Below are 24,432 nucleotides of genomic sequence, written 5' to 3' on the forward strand. Positions count from 1 at the left end.
CCTAGTATCATGTCCCTATGAACTGTTCTCCTCCAAAGGCCAAGGTGATTTCTCTAAAATGAAGGATTAAGCATGTCACTCATCTAAGAATTAAGCACTGACTTCTTAGCATGGCAGTCGCTAGTGAAGTTTCTAAAATAACAGGTTTAAGGATAAGTCCTATCAAACTTTTGAAATAAAAATGCCTTTAAAAAAATTATTTTAGCCATACCATGTGGCATGAGGGCTCATACTTCCCTGACCAGGGACTGAAGCTGCGTCCTCAGCAGAGAAAACACAGAGTCCTAACCATAAGGCCATCAGAGAATTCCCACCCCTCCCCCAAAATCCCTTAACATTTTAATAAAACATTTAAAATTTGAAATTTGGAAATATTACTAATTCATTTTATAAGGCTAGTATAACCCAAAGCTAAACACTGATAGGTTCCAAACTTTAAACCAAACTCACCTATGAATATAGATGCAAAAATTCTATGTATAATGTTATTAGATCAATTCCACCAAAAGTATAAATTTAATATACACCATAGGTAAATAAAGATTATTCCAGAATGCTATTATGGCTTAAGATCAGGAAACTAACATAATTCTTTAACTGCAAAGTATGATAAAATTCAACATTTATTCTTATTTAAACATTTACTTATTTAAATAAATTCTTCCTGCAACCACTATGATAGCCTCATCTATTTGTATTCCAAGTGCCCATCAGCACTGGATACCAGCCCGAACACTTGGCTGTTGGTCATAGCCCTGTACTCATCTGTATTCTCCCTGACTTTTTCACTAGAAACTAGGCCCTGAAACTAGGTCCTACATCCACCCTCTGGCAAAGGATCAGCCAAACCAGATCACCTTGGAACATTTCTATAACGTGGTACATCCTGACCACATCTGAGCTGCCTGATGTCTTGTACTCCCACCATCAGATCAGATCTCGAGCACAAACACCTGTCTGTATCAGAGCCAGTGTTTCCAAGGCCTGGGTGCCTCCCATGAGTTAGTTCCCAAGCTAGGGCCCCACTGCTCTGGGCTGACTGCAATAACCTTTGAAATGGGGCCATAGGGGCAATGACTCTAGGTTGGCTGAGGCAATCGCAAAGAAAGGAGATTAAGCTGTAACAAGAGACATTCAGTAAAAACTAGGAGAACAGTTCACAAACGCACTACTGTAGCAGAGTCCATTCCTGATGCGATACCTGCAATGTTACCAAATAACAACGTTCAGGTCACCATTGCTGCACCATTTTCCCTGTTCCCCCCATTTCTCAGTCATTCCCAATATCCAACTTCTACAAGAGGTCAACTAGACCAAACTCCCAGAGATGAGGCAAGGTCTGCTGTGTCCACTGCTACCTTCCCAGTGCACACTGTGGGAGTCGAGTGAGTAGTTGTTATGGAGGAAGCCACTTACCTTGAGCTTAGCGATCTGCCCCACAATAGAGCCCACTGCTCCTGCTGCCGCACTAACCAGCACTGTTTCTCCACCCTTCACTCCACAGATGTCAAACAGGCCAAAGTAGGCTGTTAGGCTGAGGGAAGAAAAGCAAGACTATGTAGATAAATGTGTTTCTTTCCTCTGTATCTCATTTATTTATACCCTGAAGACCTTCTCAGCAGCCCAATGCCATGGGTCCAGGTAAAAGACAGAAAATATAGGAAATGGATGTTACCAGCTACCGATGGTCCACTTCCTCCTTCCTTACCTCTAGGAGAGGAATAAAGATGATGGGAACTATGGATGGAACAGTGAGGTGGCTCAAAAAGAGCAGTATCTTGTCCATCCCCAGGCCAGGTTTCAAGGGTGAAGGAACCTTAAACCTTAGGGATCCCAGAACAGAAAGCTTATGCCTCATTCCCATGTAAGTCCTAGGGAGATGATGAGCTTCATGGGGAAAGCCTCCATGTCATCATGGCACCCTAGTCCCAGAGCAGAGATGACTGTGTGTGGATGGTATCTAGCCCTGAGGGGGTCAGGGAGAAAAACATTGAGTTTCCCATGCTCTGAAGTGTGAGGAAGAACTCCTACAGCTCCCCCCCCCCCATCTTGTTTGAAGTTAAATGCCAATGTCAGCTGCAGGGAAAGAACTAGTGGGCCTGCAAAGATGCAGCTCAGACAGCAGCAGTGGGGACGAGGTGAGGAAACCACCATGCCTCAGTAGAGTCCCAGCTCAGAAGGGATGTGGCTGAGGACTCAATCGGAAAAGTTACACTTTGAAGTCTCAAAGCATAAGACTTATGACCAGCATAAGACTAAGGCAGATCGAGAGCAAGAAGTCCCCTCCTCTACTAGCACTGGGTTTGTGTTAGCCCTAGGCCCTTTGCATCGATCCTAGGGAGAAGACAAAGGAAATCATGAGTATGATCCTGAAATGATGTGAGAAATCATTGGTTTAACTAAGGTTTATTTTGCTATATCAGCTGGAGATAGAAATGAAACACAGGAGTAGAACATTTTTAAGTTCTATTTTTGTACCCCTGAGTCTGAGCCCACGAAACCTGTTCCATCATGGTGATTGTTGAGCCACTGGCAAAATTTCAGACAGATTCCTAGGAAGTTATTTCTGTGTAAAACAAAGCTACACGCTGGCATAACTTAAGCTTACTCAGCCTCTGATTACATTTGAGGGCCAGATACAGCTGGGCATTGAAGGGAAAGCAAAGAAGGCAGACAGCACTTTTTCTGAGGACCCAAAAATCTAAAGTCCCCTTGACCCAATGTTTTTCAAAAGATGGATGGAACAACCATCTGCCTCAGAATCAACTGAAGTTTTATTAAAAATTTAGATTCCCCGTCCCACTGATTTAAAAATACTGGGATGTGGGAATCTGAATTGAATAGGATTCTAGGTAATTCTTATGAATGCAAACAACGGGGAACCACTACCTTAATGGATGCTGATACCAGAGTGTACGGATAAGTCAGCCTAACTCCCAGAAAGAAGCACAAGGTGTATTTCAGATAGGGTCATGCCACCCGCAACAATCCTTAGGCCCCCTCCCCCAATATCCCTTCTAGATATTTGCAAAAGCCTTAAATTAGATATACTGACTTAAGACATACAAGGTCTTTCCCAAACATCATGTTTTAAAAGTAAACTGGAGAACTTCCCTGGTGTGACAGTGAATAAGTATCCACCTGCCAGTGCAAGGGACGTGAGTTCAATGCCTGGTCTGGAAAGATTCCACATGCTGCAGAGAAGTAAGCCCGCGTGCCACAGTTACTGAAGCCCATGCACTCTGGGGCCTATGAGCCTCAACAACTGAAGCTCCTGTGCCTGGAGCCTGTGCTTCACAACAGGAAAGGCCACTGCAGTGAGAAGCCCATGCACCACGAGGGACAGCAGCCTCCACTTGCTGCACCTGGAGAAAGCCTGAGTGCAGCAACAGAGACCCAGCACAACCCCCCAAAAAAGTAATTAAAAAGTAATGAAAAAATAAAAGTAAACTGGAAATAAGATGGAGACGCCAACAATAAAGAAAATTTAAGGTATGCTTTGGATGAAGGGTGACTGGATAGAATCAACATGTTGGAGAGAAAAACACTTAAACTCTTTCAGCCAAAGAGGAAGACAGAGGTCCCATTGACAGAAATAATGCAATACTTTGTGAGGATGTGAAATCTTTGGAGATAGCTGAAAGAGACAGACTGGACAGCTGAAAGTCCCTAGGTTTCAAAGTTCAACTTCTTTCATAGATTAGCGGAAGCTCCTGGATTCTGGAAGTGTTGATCCATCCTGTTGATAAGCGGCTCATCTAGGCAAAAATTCTCAAAGAATGGGTGATGTGTTGCTAGGGGAGGCTAGAAATGTGGTTTGTATCACCCCTCCCACTCAGTCTTTGAGAACCACTGTATGAAATTGATGGGAGTAAAAACATACTCCTTAGGGACTTGGAACAGGTGAATGAGAAATATACCCACAAATGAATACATGGTCTTCTGTTTTAGAATTCAAATCTCCTAATATTTTATGAATTACTTTCTCTCCAACTCAGTCATGGGAGACTGACCTTGTGGTTCGCTTGTGTCTGCCTTCACCCCTGTGCTCCTACCCCTGGGTCACAACTTAGAGAGAAGGATGGGTGGAATAACACGGTGAGAGGAAGTGCTGTTACTGTAGAGGGCACAGGCCTGCCAGGAAAGATCGAGAAGGGCTGTCATTCTGTTTAGTGCCCACTATTTGCATGTAAGAAGGCACTGCTAAGTCACTTCGGTAGGGTCTGACTCTTTGGAGCCGCATGGACTGTAGCCCACCAGACTCCTCTGTCCATGGGATTCTCCAGGCAAGAATACTGGAGTGGGTTGCCATGCCCTCCTCCAGGGAATCTTCCTGAACCAGGGATCAAACCTGCGTCTCTTAAATCTCCTGCATTGGCAGGCGGGTTCTTTACCACTAGCACCACCTGGGAGGCCCAAGAAGGCATTAAGCGTCCTCTAATTTCACAATGTTGTCTCCTGACTGTGGTACTTCTGAGGAGTTCAAATTCTGAGTGTTACATGAACTTGAGATGTAAGGGATTGGTTATGCAGGAGGCTGATCATTCATTTCATTCAATGAAATGAATAATATTTCATTCTCTAGAAGTCCTCCAAAAGGTTAAAAAGAAGGAGGGCAGAAGAGTGGGAAGAAGGAAAGAAGGAAGAAAAGGATCACATAACTTAGAGAAACTCCTCAGCCTAGATAAGTTTTGGGGACTCCGAAAGGAATTCTGTCAACCTTGCTTCTCCAGGGCACAAGAAGAACCTTGAGGTGCAGAGAGCAGCTGGGGCCTGGAGAGCAGACGCAGGATGCACTGACCAGGAGTCTTCCCGAGCGCCAGGCCAAGAGACACTGGGCTATTTTAAAGCTATCCACCCTGAGTGATTGTACAACTATTGTGATTCATGTCAGTTATTAAATTTCAGATCCCCTGACACCTCTGGAAACTCAGATGTTGAAAGGTGGTGAGGAATCAGAGGTGATACAGAAAGGCCAAGGTACAGGCAGATGAGTGAGGGGTGAAGGAAGACCTTTCCAGGGACTGAAGGATCTGGTTTCTTTGTGTCACCACTTGCGGGAGGGACCATGCCCCATGCCGTTCCTCACTGTCACTTCCTCCTTGTACCTGAGCCCTCCTCTCTCCCCTCCAGCCCCTCTTCTTCCCTTCATAGTCCCATCATCCTCTCTAATCCACTCCTGAGCTTAGAATGCCTCAAGTCTCTTCTTGTTAATCAAGCTCTGGACCAACCATTTTGGAAAACCAAAACGTCAGGGATTCAAACGAGTGAAATATACCCATGAAACTCACCCGGGCATGCCAACCGTTCCCAGAGCCAGAGACAGTGGTAATGTGTCTGGCCACTCTGCAAGCACCTTTTCCAGTTTTTCCCCATTAGAAATGGAATGCGTTGTCCAGCCAGAAGGAGCCACCACAATAGTTCCTGTTGGGAAAGCTGAATTTTTACTTTCCACAACTCTGAAAGAGAAAGCACATTCAGATGTGTGAGACCTCTTTCCTTTCAAGGGAGTCTGGATGCTGCTTGGTTAGTCTCCACAAAGGGGCACTGAGTTTCATAGTCCTTGATCAAATACCCTACCACATCTCTCCATCAGAATAGCCACAGAATGGGCCATCAGAGAGGAATTCTCAACTGGTCCAGCATCTGTCCCTGTCCTCACTCACTCCTCTCTAAGCATGAGAAATTCATCCTCTGGCTCAAGGTGACCTGGACATCACCTCTTCTCTTCTTCAGAGGCTGCCCTTCATCTCTTAGCCCTTCCTCTCTCTTGAGTCCTCAACATTTCCTCTCTCACTGTCCCTCTCCCTCAGCATGGAAGTATGATCTACTTCACTATTGTTCAATCTCATCCTATACAAAGAAAACTTTTAATAGGCCATGAGACAAAAATGGATAAATGAAGAGATATATACCTTGTGCTTGGAGAGAAATATTGTAAATAAATCAGTTTCCCCTATATGAATCTATAAAGTCATTGAAATTCCAACAAAAATCCAAATAGGATTTCAATAAATGGTATTATAACTAGTCATTTGAAGCATAAACACTTCAGTCCTTTCTCCAAAATAAAAATTAAATTTCTAGAAGATAAAATATAACATACTATAAGAAAAAGTGAATAAATATTCTAGCAATTTTGGAGGGGAGAAAGCCATTCTAATCATGAAATTTTATCACATAAAAATTTTCAGCTATAATTGGACACAAAAGAAAGATAAAAGCCCAAATGTTGTCAGTACTAATATTCATAACACACAAGAAGTTTTACAGATCATTTTAAAGGATGAAAAGACTTAAAAGAAAAAGGCAAATGACATGAACAGATAATTCACAGAAGAAAACCATTAATTTTCAAAGAGAATGTCAACATCACTAATAATGAAAGAAATGCAAATTAAACTAAGCATCGAATAAGCAAGATCAGTTAAGTATCATTTATTCATCTCAGATTGCCAAGAGTGATAGTTAGCAATGATCATACAGTTACCAAGCAAATAGGTTCTTTAAGACACTCTTGGTAGGAATGGTTATAATCTTTTTGAAGTGAAATCTGTCGTTATCTCTTCAAATTAAAATGTACATCTTCTTTGACCTAGAATTTACACTTCTGGGGATTCAAGGTAAAGCAATAGTCATCCAGGTAGGCAAAGAATACAGAGACATACTCAGATCGATGTATGCATATTCCTTGCAGAACTATTTCCAGTAGAAAAAACTGGAAAGAGCTGTTATCAGGAGTAGATAAGTTAAATGTCAGGTATCAATGGAATGGGCTTCTCAGGTGGCTCAGAAATAAAGAGTCTGCCTGCCAATGCAGGAGATGCAGTTTTGACCCCTGATCTGAGAAGATCCCCTGCAGTAGGAAATGGCAACCCACTCCAGTATTCTTACCTGAGAACCCACGGACAGAAGAACCAGGAGGACTACAATCCATGGGGGTTGCAAAGAGTAGGACTTAGTGACTTAACAACAATAAAAACAATGGAGTAATCTGCAAGCCATTAAGAGGTAAGTGGTATATTTATACACTGTCAACAAAAGATAGCCATGACATATTGAGGAAAAGCAATTTGCTGAAGGGCTTTTAATCCCCTTAGAGATTATAAATATTAGTACATGTACTGAACAATTTTTGAAATAATAATACATTAACGAGAGTCATCTCTAAAGTTCAGATGATGGGGGAACTTTCAGTTTCCAATATATAAATTTTTGTCTTATTTGAATTTTTATACTAATCAGGAACTGCATGAATACACTTTTTTTTCAGTACTTAAAAGTAAGGATAGCAAAGCTAAGTTTCAATGATAAGAATTTCACCTTCTTCCCTCCCCATCCCCATTTCACTTTCTTTCTCCAAGAAAGTGAAGTCGCTCAGTCGTGTCCGACTCTTTGTGACCCCATGGACTGTAGCCTCCCAGGGTCCTCTGTCCATGGGATTTCCCAGGCAAGAATACTGGAGTGGGTTGCCATTTCCTTCTCCAGGGGATCTTCCCAACCCAGGGATCGAACCCGGGTCTCCCGCATTGCAGGCAGATGCTTTACCATCTGAGCCACCAGGGAAACCCTCAAAAGTAAGGATAGCAAAGCTAAATTGCAATGATAAGAATTTTGCCTTCTTCCCTCCCCATCAGCTAGTCAGGAAAAGGACAGATTTCCCAAGTAATTTCCAAGGTTGAACAGTGAGTGACCCACACAACCTGAAGAGATTGTAGGAGTGATGGACAGAAACAGGGCCCAGCAGGAGGTAAAGGGGAGACATATTTTCCAAGCACTGGGACAAAAGGATATCACTACCTGGCCACTTGCTCTCCCATCATCATGTCACCCTCCTTCAAGCTTTTTGCCATAATTCTGAAACAAAACAAAACCATTCTTAATATATAGGAGCATCTGGGAGAAAATGGTCTTAAGTTTCAAGCCAAATGGAAAACCACTAGGGAACTGTATATAAAACTGAAACCCAGCCACATGAGGGCAGTACAACTGGGTGGAATTGGGGAGGAAAGCTGTAACAGGCAGTTCTGATCTGGTAGTATTTTTCTATGAAATGAACGTGAGAATCTTACCATCACGCTCAATTGTGGCTGAATTTCTACCAATGACTTTGAAAACATAACCCAGGTTCCACTGGGCACTTGTTACCCAAAACACTAGACATGCAAAAAGAAATGCTAGTTAACATCTGGAAATACATTTTTCACTTTAGATTTGAATCTCTATCAATCAACTGTGAAAAAAAAGTATTTAAAAGAATGATGACTGCATTGTCCACCTAGGCAAAAAGTTATTGACTCAGTGGCCAATGAAAGCTTTTATTCCCTCCCCACCCCGAATTGCTTACTAAGTACACACAGTTTAGTCAGCTGCAGATTACCTAAATTACAAGAATATATGTAAAGGAAAGGCAAGAAAATCTAATTTTAGCCTCAGCCATCTTCCTCTACCCAAATGATTTGCCAACAGTGACATGGAGAAACTGGAGTTTGGCTTATTTCTTCTTTTAGTGTCTTGGGAAGCAATTCTGATGAATGACGAGGGGCAAATTGAACACAATAAGATAGGGGATGCTTGTAAAATAAAGGGGCCGGTGTTGTCTACCATCATTCTGCTCAGACTTTTGCCTGAAAAAGATGAGCATCTGTGAATCCCATCACTGACATCATACTGGGAGAAATGGGGAAGTGACAGTGGATTATTCTAAGATAGCCCATGGCAAGGTAGTATCCAATGCACAACATAAGAATTTTCCAGAGGAAAATAATACCTCATGTAAGGATCCACAGTCAAGTACAAAGCTTCCAGCAGGACCTCTGCAAAATAAAGCATTCCACAGGCAATTAGAAACCTTGGCCTTGTGCCTTACCTCTGGCCTTCTCAATGAACAAAGACAGTCTTTCTGCTTCAGGCTTATGCTCTCATCTGTGCTTTCTGGATGTTTTTTGTTTGTTTGTTTTTTGTTTTAGAATTAATTTTGAGCATTTATTCTCATCATTACAGTTGGACATATAAAGAGATCAGACACAAAAGTAAACATTGGGAAGCACACATATATTTCCATTCTGAAAAAGTCATGTTATAGTTACAGAAAAAAATGCAGCAAATATTAAGGTATTCAAAGTAATTTTTAAACAATTCAGATGTGGCATACTTACAACAAAAGTATAAGTTTTAAAATAATTAAATAATTTTCATAGAATCATAAAAGTACTGAGACAAAGAGACCCTGAAACTCACAAGAACATTTTCCTATGCTATTGAATACAAGGGTAGTTCTATAAAAAGTCCGAAAATAAAGCTAATATTTTTCCACTCTGAAGTATATTAAATTACTATACCAAAATATTAAAATGAACATGCAATGTGGGAGCTGTACCAAAGAAAACAGTATTAAAGTCCTGAATATTACCAACTGTCTGCACAATATGTCTTAGGTGTGTTCATGAAAAATGAGCTTTCTAAAAGAGCCGATGTAATGGATATATCTGCAGAGAAAGAGAATAAATAAAGCTTTTTCATTCTATCATTTTCAAATGTAACTGCAAAAAAGAAAAAAAATCTAATATAAGTTTTCAAAGTATTAGCTTATGAATAAAAATGTGGAGTGGTGCATTCTTTATGCATTTGGGTTTTTAAACTGATGCTATGATCATTGTAGTAAAATAGATAGTAACATCTAGACCCCAAAACTGTAGTAAGAAATCCACTCCCTCTTTCTCTTTCTCAAACAAGAAGTCATCTTAGAAAATGGAAAGGAGAAACAGTGACATGTGTGAATTCAAAACAACACAGTACTATAATGTGGCAAAAAATCATAAAAACAGCAGCATGTGAAATTCAAGACTATTTTCTTAGAGCAAATGTTTAAGACTGAACCATAAAAACACTACTTGGTCATACTGGTCTATTATTCAACTCCTGAAATAATGACTTTTTAGAGAGGTGCTTATATTTATGATATCCCCATGATTAAATGTATACTCAAATTTGTGTTTTAAAACATATATTGAGGGGCTTCCATGGCAGTCTAGTTAAGACTTAACCTTCCAATGCAGGGGGCTAAGATCCCATATGCTTTGGGGCCAAAAAACCAAAACATAAAACAGAGGCAATAATGTAACAAATTCAATAAAACACTTTAAAATTGGTCCACATTAAACAAATCTTTAAAAAAGACACATTTAAAATATAAATATTACACAGATAGTAGAATAACAGTATTCCAGTATCTCTAACACAAAATGGCATGTTATTTAGCACATTAACCTATGCTACTGAAAATTAATTTTATCCTAATTCTATAAAACCCATCATGTAGGACTTTTGAGTACATTAATCTCAAAACATTCCTAAACAAGATAAAAAAACACAGACACTTGAATATAGATTATTAGTGACAAAAAGCAGAGACTACGACCACCTGACTAAGGGTCTTTACATATAAACTTGAGGTCCTTACATATAAATTTGAGGTCTTTCACTGATCCAAATATAGAAGAAAGAGCCGAAGAGCTGACACACTGGAAAAGACCCCGATGATGGGAAAGACGGAGGGCAAAAGAAGCGGGCGACAGAGGATGAGATGGTTGGAATTGCATCACTGACTCAACGGACATGAATTTAAACAAACTCCAGGAGTCTTTACATATAAACTTGAGGTCTTTCACTTACCCAAACATGGAAGTAAGGACTATTTACAAAACTTTGACAAGAAAGTCAAATCTCCAAGAAATTTCACGGCAAAGAATTTTCACAAAATGCTGTACATCTTGACTAAAGTTTTACAAATGTCCAAGTTATAGCTTATTTGAATTCTAATTCTCCCCCTTTCTCCACCCCAGTATAACCCACAACCCTTACTGCTAGTCCAATAACATCCTCTATGCAAAACTCACTGCTCACCTTGAGATTCAGAGCATCAAAAATGGTTATAATTTCAAAATTGTCCAATTTATAGTGTACATTTTACAGCACCACAGATGATGTCAAGAGTTTAGATATCTTTGGCACTATTTCATTCAATAATATTAACCAATAAGAATGCGTAGAGTTTGAACATCTAATAGGAAGTCACAGTAGCATTTTAAAAATAACCAAAATACTTAAGAAGCATTTTCATGTTTTAAATTGTGAAACATTTAAACTGTCAAGTTCACTAGGAAAAAAGTGTCACACACACACTTTTATCACTGCATGAAAACAAAGCATCAGACAGTTGCTACTGAGACACATTAGGGCTTTTTTCTTTTCTTTTTAAAAGAAACTGTTACCGAGCCCAAGCTCGTTCTGCTTGCCAGAGTGTGGAGGGGCTCACTCTGGCACTGGCCAAGGGTGCAGCAAAGCCCCTATTGTACCCTGAGTAGAAAGATGCGACCCAAGAAAGCGGCCGGGTCTCAGGAAGTAACAGGCTGCTCTAGCAAGGTCATCCTCAAGCTCTCAAGGAGCAAGACATGTGGGCAGCGGAAACCGTGATGGCCACGCAGGAGGAGTTGACATGCCTGTTACTGGGATCCTGTCTGATGTGGCAGGCACCCTGGGCTCAGCCTGCCACTGGCTTCCCTGGTCAGTTTTGACCTATGAAGTGGCTGGGGAGCTGGCATCCCCGGAGCGGAGCTCCCACCTGGCCGCTTGCACAGTGGGTGGGCAGTGGGCACAGGCTGGTCTGGTGGGCTAGAGCTGTGGCGGAGTGGCCTCTGCCTTAGAGGCCCATGCCAGCTGGCTCCAGGGAGAGAGCAAGAAAGGGCCCATCACACTTTGGGTAGGCCACTATTACAAAACTACATTTAGTTAGGTTACTCCCTAGCTTCTTGGCTTTCTGTTGTCTGACTCTTTGTGACCCCATGGACTGCAGCACACCAGGCTTCCCTGTCCTTCACTATCTCCCTGAGTTTGTTCAAATTCATGTCCATAGAGTCGGTGATGCCATCCGGCCATCTCACCCTCTGCCAACCCCTTTTGCCCTCAATCTTTCTTAGCATCAGAGTCTTTTCCAATGAGTCAGTTCTTTGCATCAAGTGGCCAAAGTATTGGAGCTTCAGCTTCAGCATCAGTCCTTCCAATGAATACTCAGGATCAATTTCCTTTAGGATTGACTGCTTTGGTCTCCTTGCAGGTCAAGGGATTCTCAAGAGACTTCTCTAGCACCACAGTTCAAAAGCATCAATTCTTCGGTGTTCAGCCTTCTTTATGGTCCAACTCTCACATCCATATGTGACTACTGGAAAACCATAGCTTTGACTAGATGGACATTTGTCAGCAAAGTAATGTCTTTGCTTTTTAACATGCTGTCTAGGTTTGTCATAACTTTCCTTCCAAGGAGCAAGCATCTTTTAATTGCATGGCTGCAATCACTGTCTGCAGTGATTTTGGAGCCCAAGAAAATAAATCTGTCACTGCTTCTACTTTTTCCCCTTCTATTTGCCTTGAAGTGATGGGAACAGATGCCATGATCTTAGTTCTTTGAAAGTTGAGTTTCAAGCCAACTTTTTCCCTCATCAAGAGGCTCTTTAGTTTCTCTTTGTTTTCTGCCATTAAAGTGGTATCATCTGCATATCTGAGGTTGTTGATATTTCCCCCCGGGGCAATCTTGATTTCAGCTTGTAACTTATCCAGCCTGGCATTTCACATGATGTACTCTCCATAGATGTTAAATAAACAGGCTGACAATACAGCCTTGTCATACTCCTTTCCCAATTTTGAACCAGTCAGTTGTTCCATGTAAAGTTCTAACTGTTGCTTCTTGACCCGCATACAGGTTTCTCAGGAGACAGGTAAGGTGGTCCTGGTATTCCCATCTCTTTAAGAATTTTCCACAGATGGTTGTGATCCACACAGTTAAAGACTTTAGTGTAGTCAATGAAGCAGATATTTTTCTGGAATTCCCTTGCTTTCTCTATGATTCAACAAATGTGGGCAATTTGATCTCTGGTTCGTCTGCCTTTTCTAAACCCATTTTGTTCTTGGCTTACCAGCTTATAAGAGAGGATGGCAATGATGCAGGATACTATATGCATTAAAACCCATTTCCCCTTTATGACTGGCGAGAAGCCTTGTGAAAGAACACTGAGGGCGGATGAGGCAGGTCAGGCTCCACGTGTTTCCGCCTGACATACACATCACTGACCGGAAGGCCCTGTCCTCCAAGTCCACAGGGTCACAGGCTTGTTCCCGAGGGCCATTTTTACTTTGAAGTTTTAGCAGAGCGTGTTCAGTCACTGTGGAAGCTGGTTCTCTTGGAAAAGACAGTCAAGCTTTTGAAGTTCCCTGGCTTGACCTTGGCAAGAGATTCATAAAATCCTCCCTGCAAGGGGTTGCTGTGAGAGGCTGTGGAATGTGGGGTGGCTGCTGCAGCACGGGCAGAGCGGAGGGCATGTTCGGATTCGGAAGGACTGTTGGAATGCTCTTCTGTATACACAGATTTCACAGCCTTCTTCCTGCAGCCTAGAAGATGCAGATCTGTGGGTCCTGCAGCATTACAATGGCACTCAAAACTGCTTGCATCCAACTGTGCCATCAGCCTGCACATAGAAAGTTCGAGACAATGTTACAGTCTCAAAGAGGGTGTCTCTCATCATCATGTCACTTTGCTGACATTCCTGGACTTGATGAAGCTCTTTAAGTGGCTGTACGCAGAGAGGTTCCTTTTTCAGTTCAGATCCGAAGTAGGCTACTATGTCTCCATCCAACTGAAAATATCTTCTCTTTCAGTTTTTCTTCACTGCTCCTTGTTCGACACAATAACCAGCTTTGATCACTGCACTGTCTGAAGGCAGTTTGGGAGGAAAGTAAGGAAGATGGCTTTGTGACCGCTTCACCTTATTTCTGTCAATACTTTCACCACATTCATTTATTTCTTTTTGCTGAGTTGGGGTAACAATGGGCACACCCCAACAGTGTCAGTTCTGTAAGACATTTGCTTCTTTCACATTCACCTGGGCAACTTGGGTTATCAGAATGAGGCTGTGATGGGCAGCTAGATGGGAGAGAGGCTCAAGAAGGAGGGGATATATTATACTTGATGGCTCAGTGGTAAAGAATCCGTTTGCCAGTGCAGGAGATGTGCTGTCCAATCCCTGGGTCGGAAAGCCCCTGGAGAAGAAAACAGCAACCCACTCCAGTATTCCTGCCCAGGAAATCCCATGGACAGAGGAGCCTGTTGGGCTACAGTCCATGGGGTCGAAAACAGTCAGACAGGACTTAGCAAGTAAACAACAAATAGCTGATTCACATTATTGTACAGCAGAAACCAATACAACATTGTAAAGAACTTACCCTCCAATTAAAAATAAATTTTAAAAAAGAAAAAGATTAATACCTCGTTTTGGTACTGTCATTTTTATAGCTTTGTTTACCACATTTACTCATTCTACTAGATCCTGCTGATCACTGACTTGTAGGAAATATTTTCTCCTCCCTGCATTCACAGCAAAACAGAACTCAGCCTTTGGCCTTTGCTTAGTTGCATCCTTGACTTTGAAATGTGGGTAAGTTTAATGACTCCAACAGTGATGATGGATCCAGAAAGCAGGTTCTGTGGATGATCCACGTACCAAACAAAACTCTCTTCTCTGGGATCCAGTGTGAAGTACCTCGGAAAAAAATTCCCACTGTTTGCACTTTCTTCACTGTCTAATAAACCACAAATGCGGTTCTGACAAGCCACGTAAAGCCTTTCCCAGCTTGAACATTACACAGCGCCCCGCCTATCCTTCGAGCCGCCCAGCGGGCTTCAGCGACCTCTGAGCTCTACGGGCCGCGCCTCTCCCAGACCCGGCGCCGCCGCGATTACCGATTATTGCACCAGTCTTCATGTCTGTCCTTGGCCTGGAACACCCGCGTAGGCCTGCCCCGCGTCCCACAGGTACCGAGCTTCGGGTTGGGGAGCAGGGGAAAGAGATGGCCCCCACGAAGGCTCACCCGCGCACTGCGCACAGGTGACCACGCAGCCTCAGCCCCGCCAGACGGCAGCCAAGATTCCGGAGCGAGCACTTACTGTGCTTTCTCTTATGTCTATTTACTGGGCATTCACTTCATGCTTTACATAGATTATTTCCTATGATGTTCTGAACAGTTATTGTTTCCATTTTATTAAAGCTTAGGTTGACACTCCAGTACTTTGGCCACCTCATGTGAAGAGTTGACTCATTGGAAAAGACTCTGATGCTGGGAGGGATTAGGGGCAGGAGGAGAAGGGGACGACAGAGGATGAAATGGCTGGACGGCATCACTGACTCGATGGACTTGAGTCGGAGTGAAGTCCGGGAGTTGGTGATGGACAGGGAAGCCTGGTGTGCTGTGATTCATGGGGTTGCAAAGAGTCGGACAGGACTGAATGACTGATCTGATCTGATAAGTATCTTGCCCAGGGCCACATTTGTAACTGCTATTCCACGGAGCTCACATAGGGTTTTATTATCAGCCCATTAGTATTTTACAATGCATGCATTTTCCTGGAGTGATTCTCATGCACCCATCCTCTGGAATTTTGATTCTGGGTTTTGGCTATGGCAACCCAGATGGATGGATAACAGTAACCCTGTTAGTTAATTGCATGCCTGTTACCCAAAGCTTACCTGCCTGAAAACAGCCCTTAGCAGATGTTCTGCAAAGCTCATCTCCAAACACGTGATGGGGTGCCTTGCCATTTCTCTCCCTTCAACTTCCTCAGGCTTGCCTCATCCTTCCAGTTCCCCCAAGGGGATGGGAGGCCACTCAGTGAAGAAGCTTTCCCCTCCTTGTTTGCTCCAGGGATAGGTCTGAGCTCTGCACACAGCTGCTAGCAGCGCAGCCCCACTGTTATCATGGGACTCACTGGGACAGAGAGGAAATCCTCCCCCATGGCTGGCCAAAGTCAGGAAGAACCATGCCCCCAGGCATGTGTTGCAATCACCAAGGAGAGAAGAGGAATCCTCCAACATGACATCGAGGCTTCACAGAGACAACCTTGGTAAGGTCTCTGCGGTAGAAGTGAAAGGGCCACAGATACTACCCATCCCTGTGTGGGAGCGTCTTTGCCATCTTCCCACCAAAAAGTCTACGGTGGGACCTCCCTGGTGGTCCAGAGGTTTAGACTTCACGTTCCAGTGCAGGGGGTGCAGGTTCGGTCCCTGGTCAGGTAGCTAAGATCCCACATGCCTCTTGGCCAAAAAAACGAAAGCATAAAACAGAAGCAATATTGTAACAAATTCAATAAAGGCTGAAAAAAATGGTCCACATTAAAAAAAAAATCTTAAGGAAAAAGAAGTCTGCTGCTGCTACTGCTGCTGCTAAGTTGTTTCAGTCAAGTCCGACTATGTGCGACCCCATAGACGGCCTCCTACCAGGCTGTTCTGTCCCTGGGATTCTCCAGGCTAAACATGGGAGTGGGTTACCATTTCCTTCTCCAATACATGAAAGTGAAAAGTGAAAGTGAAGTCGCTCAGTTGTGTCTGACTCTTAGCGACCTCATGGACTGCAGCCTACCAGGCTCCTCCGTCCATGGGATTTTCCAGGCAAGAGTACTGGAGTGGGGTGCCATTGCCTTCTCCAAAAAGAAGTCTGTGGCCATACTTTGAATTTGGGCTTAGCTATGTGACTAGCTTTGATGAACAGCATATTAGCAAACAGTCCTTGCATATTGGAGCTTGCCAGTTCCTGCTGCTCTAGATTTATGAAATCACAGAAAATAACAAAGAGCTCAAACCAGCATGTTAGAAAGGCCACAGAGAGGAGAACTCAGGAGTGCACCCTCAGAAGGACAGCTAACATGACATGTGAGTAATGCCCATCCCGAAGGAACCATTTAGCCCAGATAAGATGTACAGAATGCTTGCCGAATTAATCCTGCCTAAACTGCCAACCCACAGAATCGTGATCTAGTAAATGATTGTTTTAAGTCTCTAAATGTTGGGGTGGTTTGTTATTCAGCAAAAGTGAACTGACACAGTCTCTTCCAACTTAAATCTCATGAGTATGACTTACCTCCATCTTTTAAGGGTGGGAGTTCAACTGTCTTCAGTTCAAAGTCACTATTAGTAGGGTAACCTACAAAGTGTTTCTTCAGGGTCCAGCTCTTTGCATGAACCATCCTGAAGCTCCTAGAATCAGTAAACATGCAGTCAATGTCATGATGTGACTGATTTCTTATGACTCCTGAGTGTTGCCCGAAGGCAAACAGAGGGTTTACCCATCATCAACTTTATCATTTAACCTCAATCATGTTTATTTAGTATTCACTGTTCCTGCTGCTGTTCTAAGCATGGCATACTTATCTCATTTTACCCTCATAACTTCCCTGTAAGAGGGGTATTATTATCATTGCCAGGGCACAGTGTACAGATGAGGAAATGAGTCTACCTTAGAAATTTCCAAGGCAAGTAACAATATTAACCCACACAGACTTTTCCTAGCCACTGCTAAGGCTAGGAAGTGAACAGATACCTGGAGTGCAGATATTCCATTTCTCTCCTCATATGAAGCGAATTCTAAGAAAAAGCATCAAACACAAAGAACCTACTAGAAGTCCATGCACGTCTTTCAGACAGAGCGCTGCCTTCTAAGACAAGCAGTCTTCAAAACTGACAGCCACTGGGTGGCGATGCTGCTCAGCCTCATTTTCAAAGGCGCGTTTTCTTTGGCAGCAAAGAAGAAATCAAGAGTACATTTGCCAGCATCCAAGGCCCAGAGAAGAGAATTCAAGTGACCCCGAGCTCTTGGGTCAGAATATTTTGCTTGGAGCGATGTAGGTGGTTGGAGCCGAAACCTTACTGTTCCTAATTGTCTTCCCCCTTCAAAAAGGCAGCCACTGAGAATTTTGGATTCGCCGTTAAGTCCGGAAGCACCCCTGCAAGGCGGACGACCACAGACGCAGGCGAGGATCATGAGAAGTCCCACCCGCCAGAGAATGGGGTCCAGGATCACTCACCCCGGATCTCACCCCCTCGCCTTGCCCATACGCGGGCGTTAAACTCCCGCCTTTCTTCTTCCACGCTTGTGCCACTTTTGCTGTCCCGCAAGTTCCTTGCTAGCCCCTGCCCGGTGCAGGGGGCTACACCTGCACCCCAAATGCTGCCAGGCCATGCCCTTCTCTTAGGCAGCCATCTGCGATCTCTAAGAACCTGCAGGGAGCAGGAGCATGGCCGGGACATCCTGCTTTCAAGTTTCCTCTGAGGGCAAGACGCAGAGGTTACCCAGCATTAGGAGAGGGCGAGCACCGGGCAAACGCTGTGCCATGGCGGGTCTAGGTACCCTGGAGATGCGGGGGGAGACGTTTACTTACGAGTCTGCAGGATCCACTTCCTGAAGCCTAAGGTTGGGACTGCGGAGCAGAGTTGCGGGAGCGGGAATTTAGGGCTGATCTCTACAGAGGGTGGGGCTTCTTCCAGGGCAGGACTGTTGGGAGAGTTTACAGGAGGGAAAACCAGGGTTCCAGGAGAGAGAGCGAGAGCGAGTGAGCGAGCAAGCGAGAGAGAGATTGTGTGTGTGTGTGCGCGCGCGCGCGTGCGCGTGTGCGTGTCTGTGTGTGTGTAGGGGGTTCTTGCAACATTAAAAGCCTCCACTGGAGCCCTGCCCGGGTAGTACTGTGTCTGCTTCAGTGTCTTAACTGGAAACCCACTGCAAGAGGCTGCTTGGGAACCAGCTGCTCCCCAGCCTCCCAGGCAGGGAGGAGGGGCACAAAGGCGGGTCCCCTAGAGGCCTGAGCCAGAGAGCGCCTCCTCAGCCTTGCAGCTTTCAGTTCCGTTCAATTCAGTCGTTCAGTTGCTCAGTCGTGTCCTACCCTTTGCGACCCCATGGACTACAGCGCGCCAGGCCTTCCTGTTCATCACCAACTCCCGGAATTTACTCAAATTCATGTCCATTGAGTCGGTGATGCCATCCAACCATCTCATCCTCGGTCTTCCTGTTCTCCTCCTGCCTTCTATCTTTCCTAGCATCAGGGTCTTTTCAAGTGAGTCAGTTCTTCGCATTAGGTGGCCAAAATATTGAAATTTCAGCTTCAACACCAGTCCTTCCAATGAATATTCAGGACTGATCTCCTTTAGGATGGACTGGTTGGATCCCTGTGCAGTCCAAGGGACTCTCAAGAGTCTTCTCACATACCACAGTTTAAAAGCATCAGTTCTTTGGGGCTCGGCTTTCTATACAGTCTAACTCTCACATCCATACATGACTATTGGAAAAATCATAGCCTTAACTAGACGGACCTTTGTTGGCAAAGTAGTGTCTCTGCTTTTTAATATGCTGTCTAGGTTGGTCATAACTTTGCTTCCAAGAGGTAAGCTTCTTTTAATTTCATGGCTGCAATCACCATCTGCAATGATTTTGGAGCCCAAAAAAAGAAAATCTGCCACTGTTTCCACTGTTTCCCAATCTATTTGACATGAAGTGATGGGACCAGATGCCATGATATTAGTTTTCTGAATGTTAAATTTTAAGCCAACTTTTTCACTCTCCTCTTTCACTTTCATCAAGAGGCTCTTTAGTTCTTGTTCGATTTCTGCCATTAGGGTGGTGTCATCTGCATATCTGAGGTTATTGATATTTTTCCCAGCAGTCGGAGACTGGAGGGACCGCACTCCAGTACTCTTGCCTGGAAAATCCCATGGATGGAGGAACCTGGAAGGCTGCAGTCCATGGGGTCGCTGAGGGTCGGACATGACTGAGCGACTTCACTTTCACTTTTCACTTTCATGCATTGGAGAAGGAAATGGCAACCCACTCCAGTGTTCTTGCCTGGAGAGTCCCAGGGACGGGGCAGCCTGGTGGGTTGCCGTCTATGGGGTCGCACAGAGTCGGACACGACTGAAGTGACTTAGCAGCAGCAGCAGCTTGATTCCAGCTTGTGCTTCATCCAACCCAGCATTTCACATGATGTACTCTGCATAGAAGTTAAATAAGCGCGATGACAATATACAGCCTTGGCATACTCCTTTCCCATTTGGAACGGCCATGTCCAGTTCTAACTGTTGCTTCCTGACCTGAATACAGATTTCTCAAGAGGCAGGTAAGGTGGTCTGGTATTCCCATATCTTTCAGAATTTTTAAAAAGTTTCTTGTGATCCACACAATCAAAGGCTTTGGCATAGTCGATAAAACAAAATAGATGATTTTCTGGAACTCTCTTGCTTTTTCGATGATCCAGAGGATGTTGGCAATTTGATCTCTGGTTCATCTGCCTTTTCTAAAACCAGCTTGAACATCTGGAAGTTCATGATTCACATACTGTTGAAGCCTGGATTGGAGAATTTTGAGCTTTACTTTGCTAGCGTGTGAGATGAGTGCAATTGTGCAGTAGTTTGAGTATTCTTTGGCATTGCCTTTCTTTGGGATTGGAATGAAAACTAACCTTTTCCAGTCCTGTGGCCACTGCTGAGTTTTCCAAATTTGCTGGCATATTGAGTGTTTCACTTTCACAGCGTCATCTTTTAGGATTTAAAATAGCTCAACTGGAATTCCATCACCTCCACTAGCTTTGTTTGTAGTGATGCTTCCTAAGGCCCACTTGACTTCACATTCCAGGATGTCTGGCTCTAGGTGAGTGATTACACCATCATGATTATCCACGTCATGAAGATCTTTTTGGTATAGTTCTTCTGTGTATTCTTGCCACCACTTCTTAATATATTCTGCTTCTGTTAGGTCCATACCATATCTGTCTTTATTGAGCCCATCTTTGCATGAAATGTTTCCTTGCTATCTCTAATTTTCTTGAACAGATCTCTATCTTTCCCGTTTTATTGTTTTCCTCTATTTCTTTGCAGTGATCACTGAGGAAGGCTTTCTTATCTCTCCTTGCTACTCTTTGGAACTCTACATTCAAATGAGTATATCTTTCCTTTTCTCCTTTGCCTTTAGCTTCTCTCTTTTCTCGGCTATTTGTAAGGCCTTCCCAGACAGCCATTTTGGGTTTTTGCATCTCTTTTTTCTTGGGGAGCAAATGGATCCCTGCCTCCTGTACAATGTCATGAACCTCCATCCATAGTTCTTCAGGCAGTCTATCAGATCTTATCCCTTAAATCTATTTTTCACTTCTACTGTATAATCATAAGGGATTTTATTTAGGTCATACCTGAATGGTGTAGTGGTTTTCCCTACTTTCTTCAATGTAAGCCTGAATTTGGCAATAAGCAGTTCATGACCTGAGCCACAGTCAGCTCCCAGTCTTGTCTTTGCTGACTGTATAGAGCTTCTCCATCTTTGGCTGCAAAGAATATAATCGATCTGATTTTGGTATTGACCATCTGGTGATGTCCATGTGTAGAGTCTTCTCTTGTGTTCTTGGAGGAGGGTGTTTGCTATGAACAGTGCATTCTCTTGGCAAAACTCTGTTAGCCTTTGCCCTGCTTCATTCTGTATTCCAAGACCAAATTATCCTGTTACTACAGGTATTTCTTGACTTCCTACTTCTGCATTCCAGTCTCCTATAAAGAAAAGAACATCTTTTTTGGGTGTTAGTTCTAAAAGGTCTTGTAGCTCTTCATAGGACCATTCAAATTCAGCTTCTTCAACGTTACTGGTCAGGGCATAGACTTGGCTGATGGTTACACAAGGAGAAATAACCATTGCTGATGAACAAAGGCCTCAAGGAAGTCCCCACTGGTCCTCTGTTGATGGGTCTAACATGATAGACCAAGGAAGGAATCTATCATTCACAAGAGTCACAAAAATGATAACACATGGGAATATTTATAAACCTACAAAAATATGATAGATTATTATGAAGAAAGCTTTAAAACATCACTGAAGAATATAAAAGAAGACTGAACACTTGGAAAGGTTACCATGCTCTTGCACTGGAAGATTCACTATCAGTAAAACGTTATTTCTGTATATCAATTTCTACCACCCCATAGAGGAGGGATTAAATTGCAGTACAATGGAAAAGATAGAGGAAAAAGTGTGTGATTGTGTGTGTCTGTGTGCATATAAAACCTCTGGAAAGATGAAATAAACTACTGATAATATGGTTGATTCCCAGAGAAGAGCAATAGTGGAAGAATTTAGAAAGCCACTCAGGGAAAGACAGGCTGAGAAAAGACCTGAGAAAAGCTTAGGCTTTCATCACGGGCTGATCCCTGGCACAGAGATGCCCTAAACCATTTTACACATTCTGAGAAGAGGGAGGACCTGATGTCTAGAGCTGCCACACTACACTAGTCCCCCATTTATCCATGGTTTTGCTTTGTGCAGTTTGTTAATAGCTCTCAACTACAGCCCAAAGATATTAAATGGAAAATTTCAGAAATAAGTACTTCTTCAGTTTTCCAATTGCACACCATTCTGAATAGTGTGAGATTTCTGTTGTATCCTTCTGGGAATCCCCAACCATTAATTAACACCTTCTACTGTCAACATTCACCCATCAGCATCATCATGGTTCAATGATCCAGGATCACTGAAAGCAGATGATCCTTCCTCTGACACAGTATCCAAAGGTTAATAGTGGCCTAAATGCTTGGTCAAATTGCCCACATCTTTCACCTCATTTCATTGCATAGGTATTTATCACTTCACATCATCATCATGCTAAGAAGACTGAGCACATTATAAAAAGATATCTTGTGGGAAAAACCACATTCACAAGATTTTTACTACAGTATATTATAATCACTGTTTTATCATTTTATTGTGTCTAATTTATTTTTTTAAGATTTATTTATTAATGGTTGTGCTGGGTCTACCTTACTGCCCACAGGATTCTCCAGTTGTGGTGAGTAGGGGCTACCCTTCATTGTGGTACACTATAGTTGCCCCTTGGGGCAAAAACAAGGCCAAGTGTTAGTGCCACCAGACGACCCATTTCACTAGGTACCGTGCATGGATCATAGCCCATTGGCAGGTTAGTGTGGGAGGGTTACATATACCGAGGCGGGCAGATGCAGCCAGCCCCAAGTGCACCATCCATCCAGTATCCGGGCAGGTGTGGACACCCGTACAGCCCATATACCCACAGGGTGCTATGAGGGACAAGGATTATACTATAGGCCTCTTGATAACCCTACTCAAGACTAACTTTAGCACAGAGGGACAGGGGGTTCCACACTCCTGGCTCAGTACCATCCCTTGTCTCTACACAAAAAAATGCAAATTCCTGTAATTCAGCCCATGCAAGCAGGAAAACCTTTCCACAGTCCATGCTCTCCCTGGGGGTGAGGCATGTGCTGCCGTTTCTTCACATCTTGTATAATCAAGCGCTTAGTCTCATTGCAGTCAGCCATCTTCTGATATAACCGGAAGGTGTTTTGTTTCTGGGTCCAGTTAGTCCCAGTCGGAGGCTCAATATGCCAGGGAAGCCCCAGTTCAGCCCCCACGGGGAGTTAGGTGCAGACCCAACATGCCAACACATTCTCTACCATCGCATAGATGTGTGCTCAGTTTACAATCATATCGGTCATGACACACATGGAACTCATGTTGCAGAACCCATGGGGCCAGAAGAGCCACCCACCGCATGTGGGGTGCCTTTATCTTCCATGGCCAAGTCCATTCCACCGTCTATCCCTGTGAAATCCTGGTCAGAGCCGGCAGCAAGATATTGCCTCAGTTTCGGTATCCAGGCCTTAACAGAATGTCTGTTTTTACTTGCAATTGTATAGGTGTGGCATCACGGTGCAGGAGAGCCTCCACAGGGGCAACTCCACCCCTGTAAGGTTTCTCATTAAGGACCCGTACAGGGAGTTATCAGATTTCGAAAGGCAAGGACACAGTCTTCAACTTAACTCTTTGGCCACCATAGACATCAGTGAGTGCTCTCGGACCAGGAAACTGCTCTGACTTGTTGTAAAGAAGGCTGCATTCGGCCCAGCATCAACCAGAGCCACTACTCTCCGTACATTGGCCTGTGACCAGTGAATTACAAGCCCTACATGGGGCCTCAGGTCCCTACCTGGGGTCTTCAGGCAGACACCTTAAGCCTGAGAAGGTTAGAAGAGTTGAGCTCCAAGTCCTACATTAACCTTTCATAGGAAGAGAGACACTTCCTCCATCATTGAAGGAAGAAAAGAAAATATGGATATAGATGCAGAGTGTGTTAGTCGCTCGGTCGTGTCTGACTGTTTGCGACGCTATAGACTGTAGCCCAACAGTTTCCTCTGTCCATATTATTCTCCAGGCAAGAATAATGCAGTGGGCAGCCATTCCCTTCTCCATGAATCTTCCTGACCAAGGGATTGAACTGGGGTCTCCTACATTGTGGGCAGACTGTCTACCATCTGAGCTACCAGGGAAGAAGCCCAGATGCATAGAAGCTGGTAGCTTTGACCACAAAATGACAAGGTCTCCAGTCTAATGGCTTCTATTTTCTCAGTGAAGCATGATGTAAGTGGATCTCTTGAGGGCTGAGGTGTGAGGAGGGCTGAGGTGAAAGTATAAAATTGTCACCAGTGTGTGTGAGAAAGCAAACATACTGGAGAATCCTGGAGTTGCTGGGCAGGGTTGAGTGTGCCTACACAT

At 43.7% G+C, this 24,432-nt stretch overlaps 1 protein-coding gene and 1 pseudogene across 2 annotated transcripts in view; both read right to left on the minus strand.

Moving 5' to 3' along the window:
• Nucleotides 1-18,502, minus strand: part of PTGR1 (prostaglandin reductase 1) — a 30,417-nt gene extending 11,915 nt beyond the window's left edge. The window contains exons 1-6 of one of the 2 annotated variants that reach the window (XM_006063664.4): nucleotides 18,260-18,502; nucleotides 16,963-17,078; nucleotides 8,771-8,816; nucleotides 7,801-7,857; nucleotides 5,292-5,459; nucleotides 1,417-1,534 (exon numbers count right to left, since the gene is read on the minus strand). In XM_006063664.4, the coding sequence (XP_006063726.1) occupies nucleotides 1,417-1,534; nucleotides 5,292-5,459; nucleotides 7,801-7,857; nucleotides 8,771-8,816; nucleotides 16,963-17,068 (495 nt within the window). In that variant the 5' untranslated portion in view covers nucleotides 17,069-17,078; nucleotides 18,260-18,502. Of the gene's footprint in view, nucleotides 1-1,416; nucleotides 1,535-5,291; nucleotides 5,460-7,800; nucleotides 7,858-8,770; nucleotides 8,817-16,962; nucleotides 17,079-17,421; nucleotides 17,440-18,259 lie in introns of those variants that run through there. The other variant, XM_044940447.2, reaches the window with a different exon arrangement.
• LOC102393956 lies at nucleotides 12,829-14,689 on the minus strand (annotated as a pseudogene).
• Nucleotides 18,503-24,432: the final 5,930 nt, after the last annotated feature.

Source organism: Bubalus bubalis, chromosome 3, assembly GCF_019923935.1.
Source record: "Bubalus bubalis isolate 160015118507 breed Murrah chromosome 3, NDDB_SH_1, whole genome shotgun sequence".
NCBI lineage: Eukaryota > Metazoa > Chordata > Mammalia > Artiodactyla > Bovidae > Bubalus > Bubalus bubalis.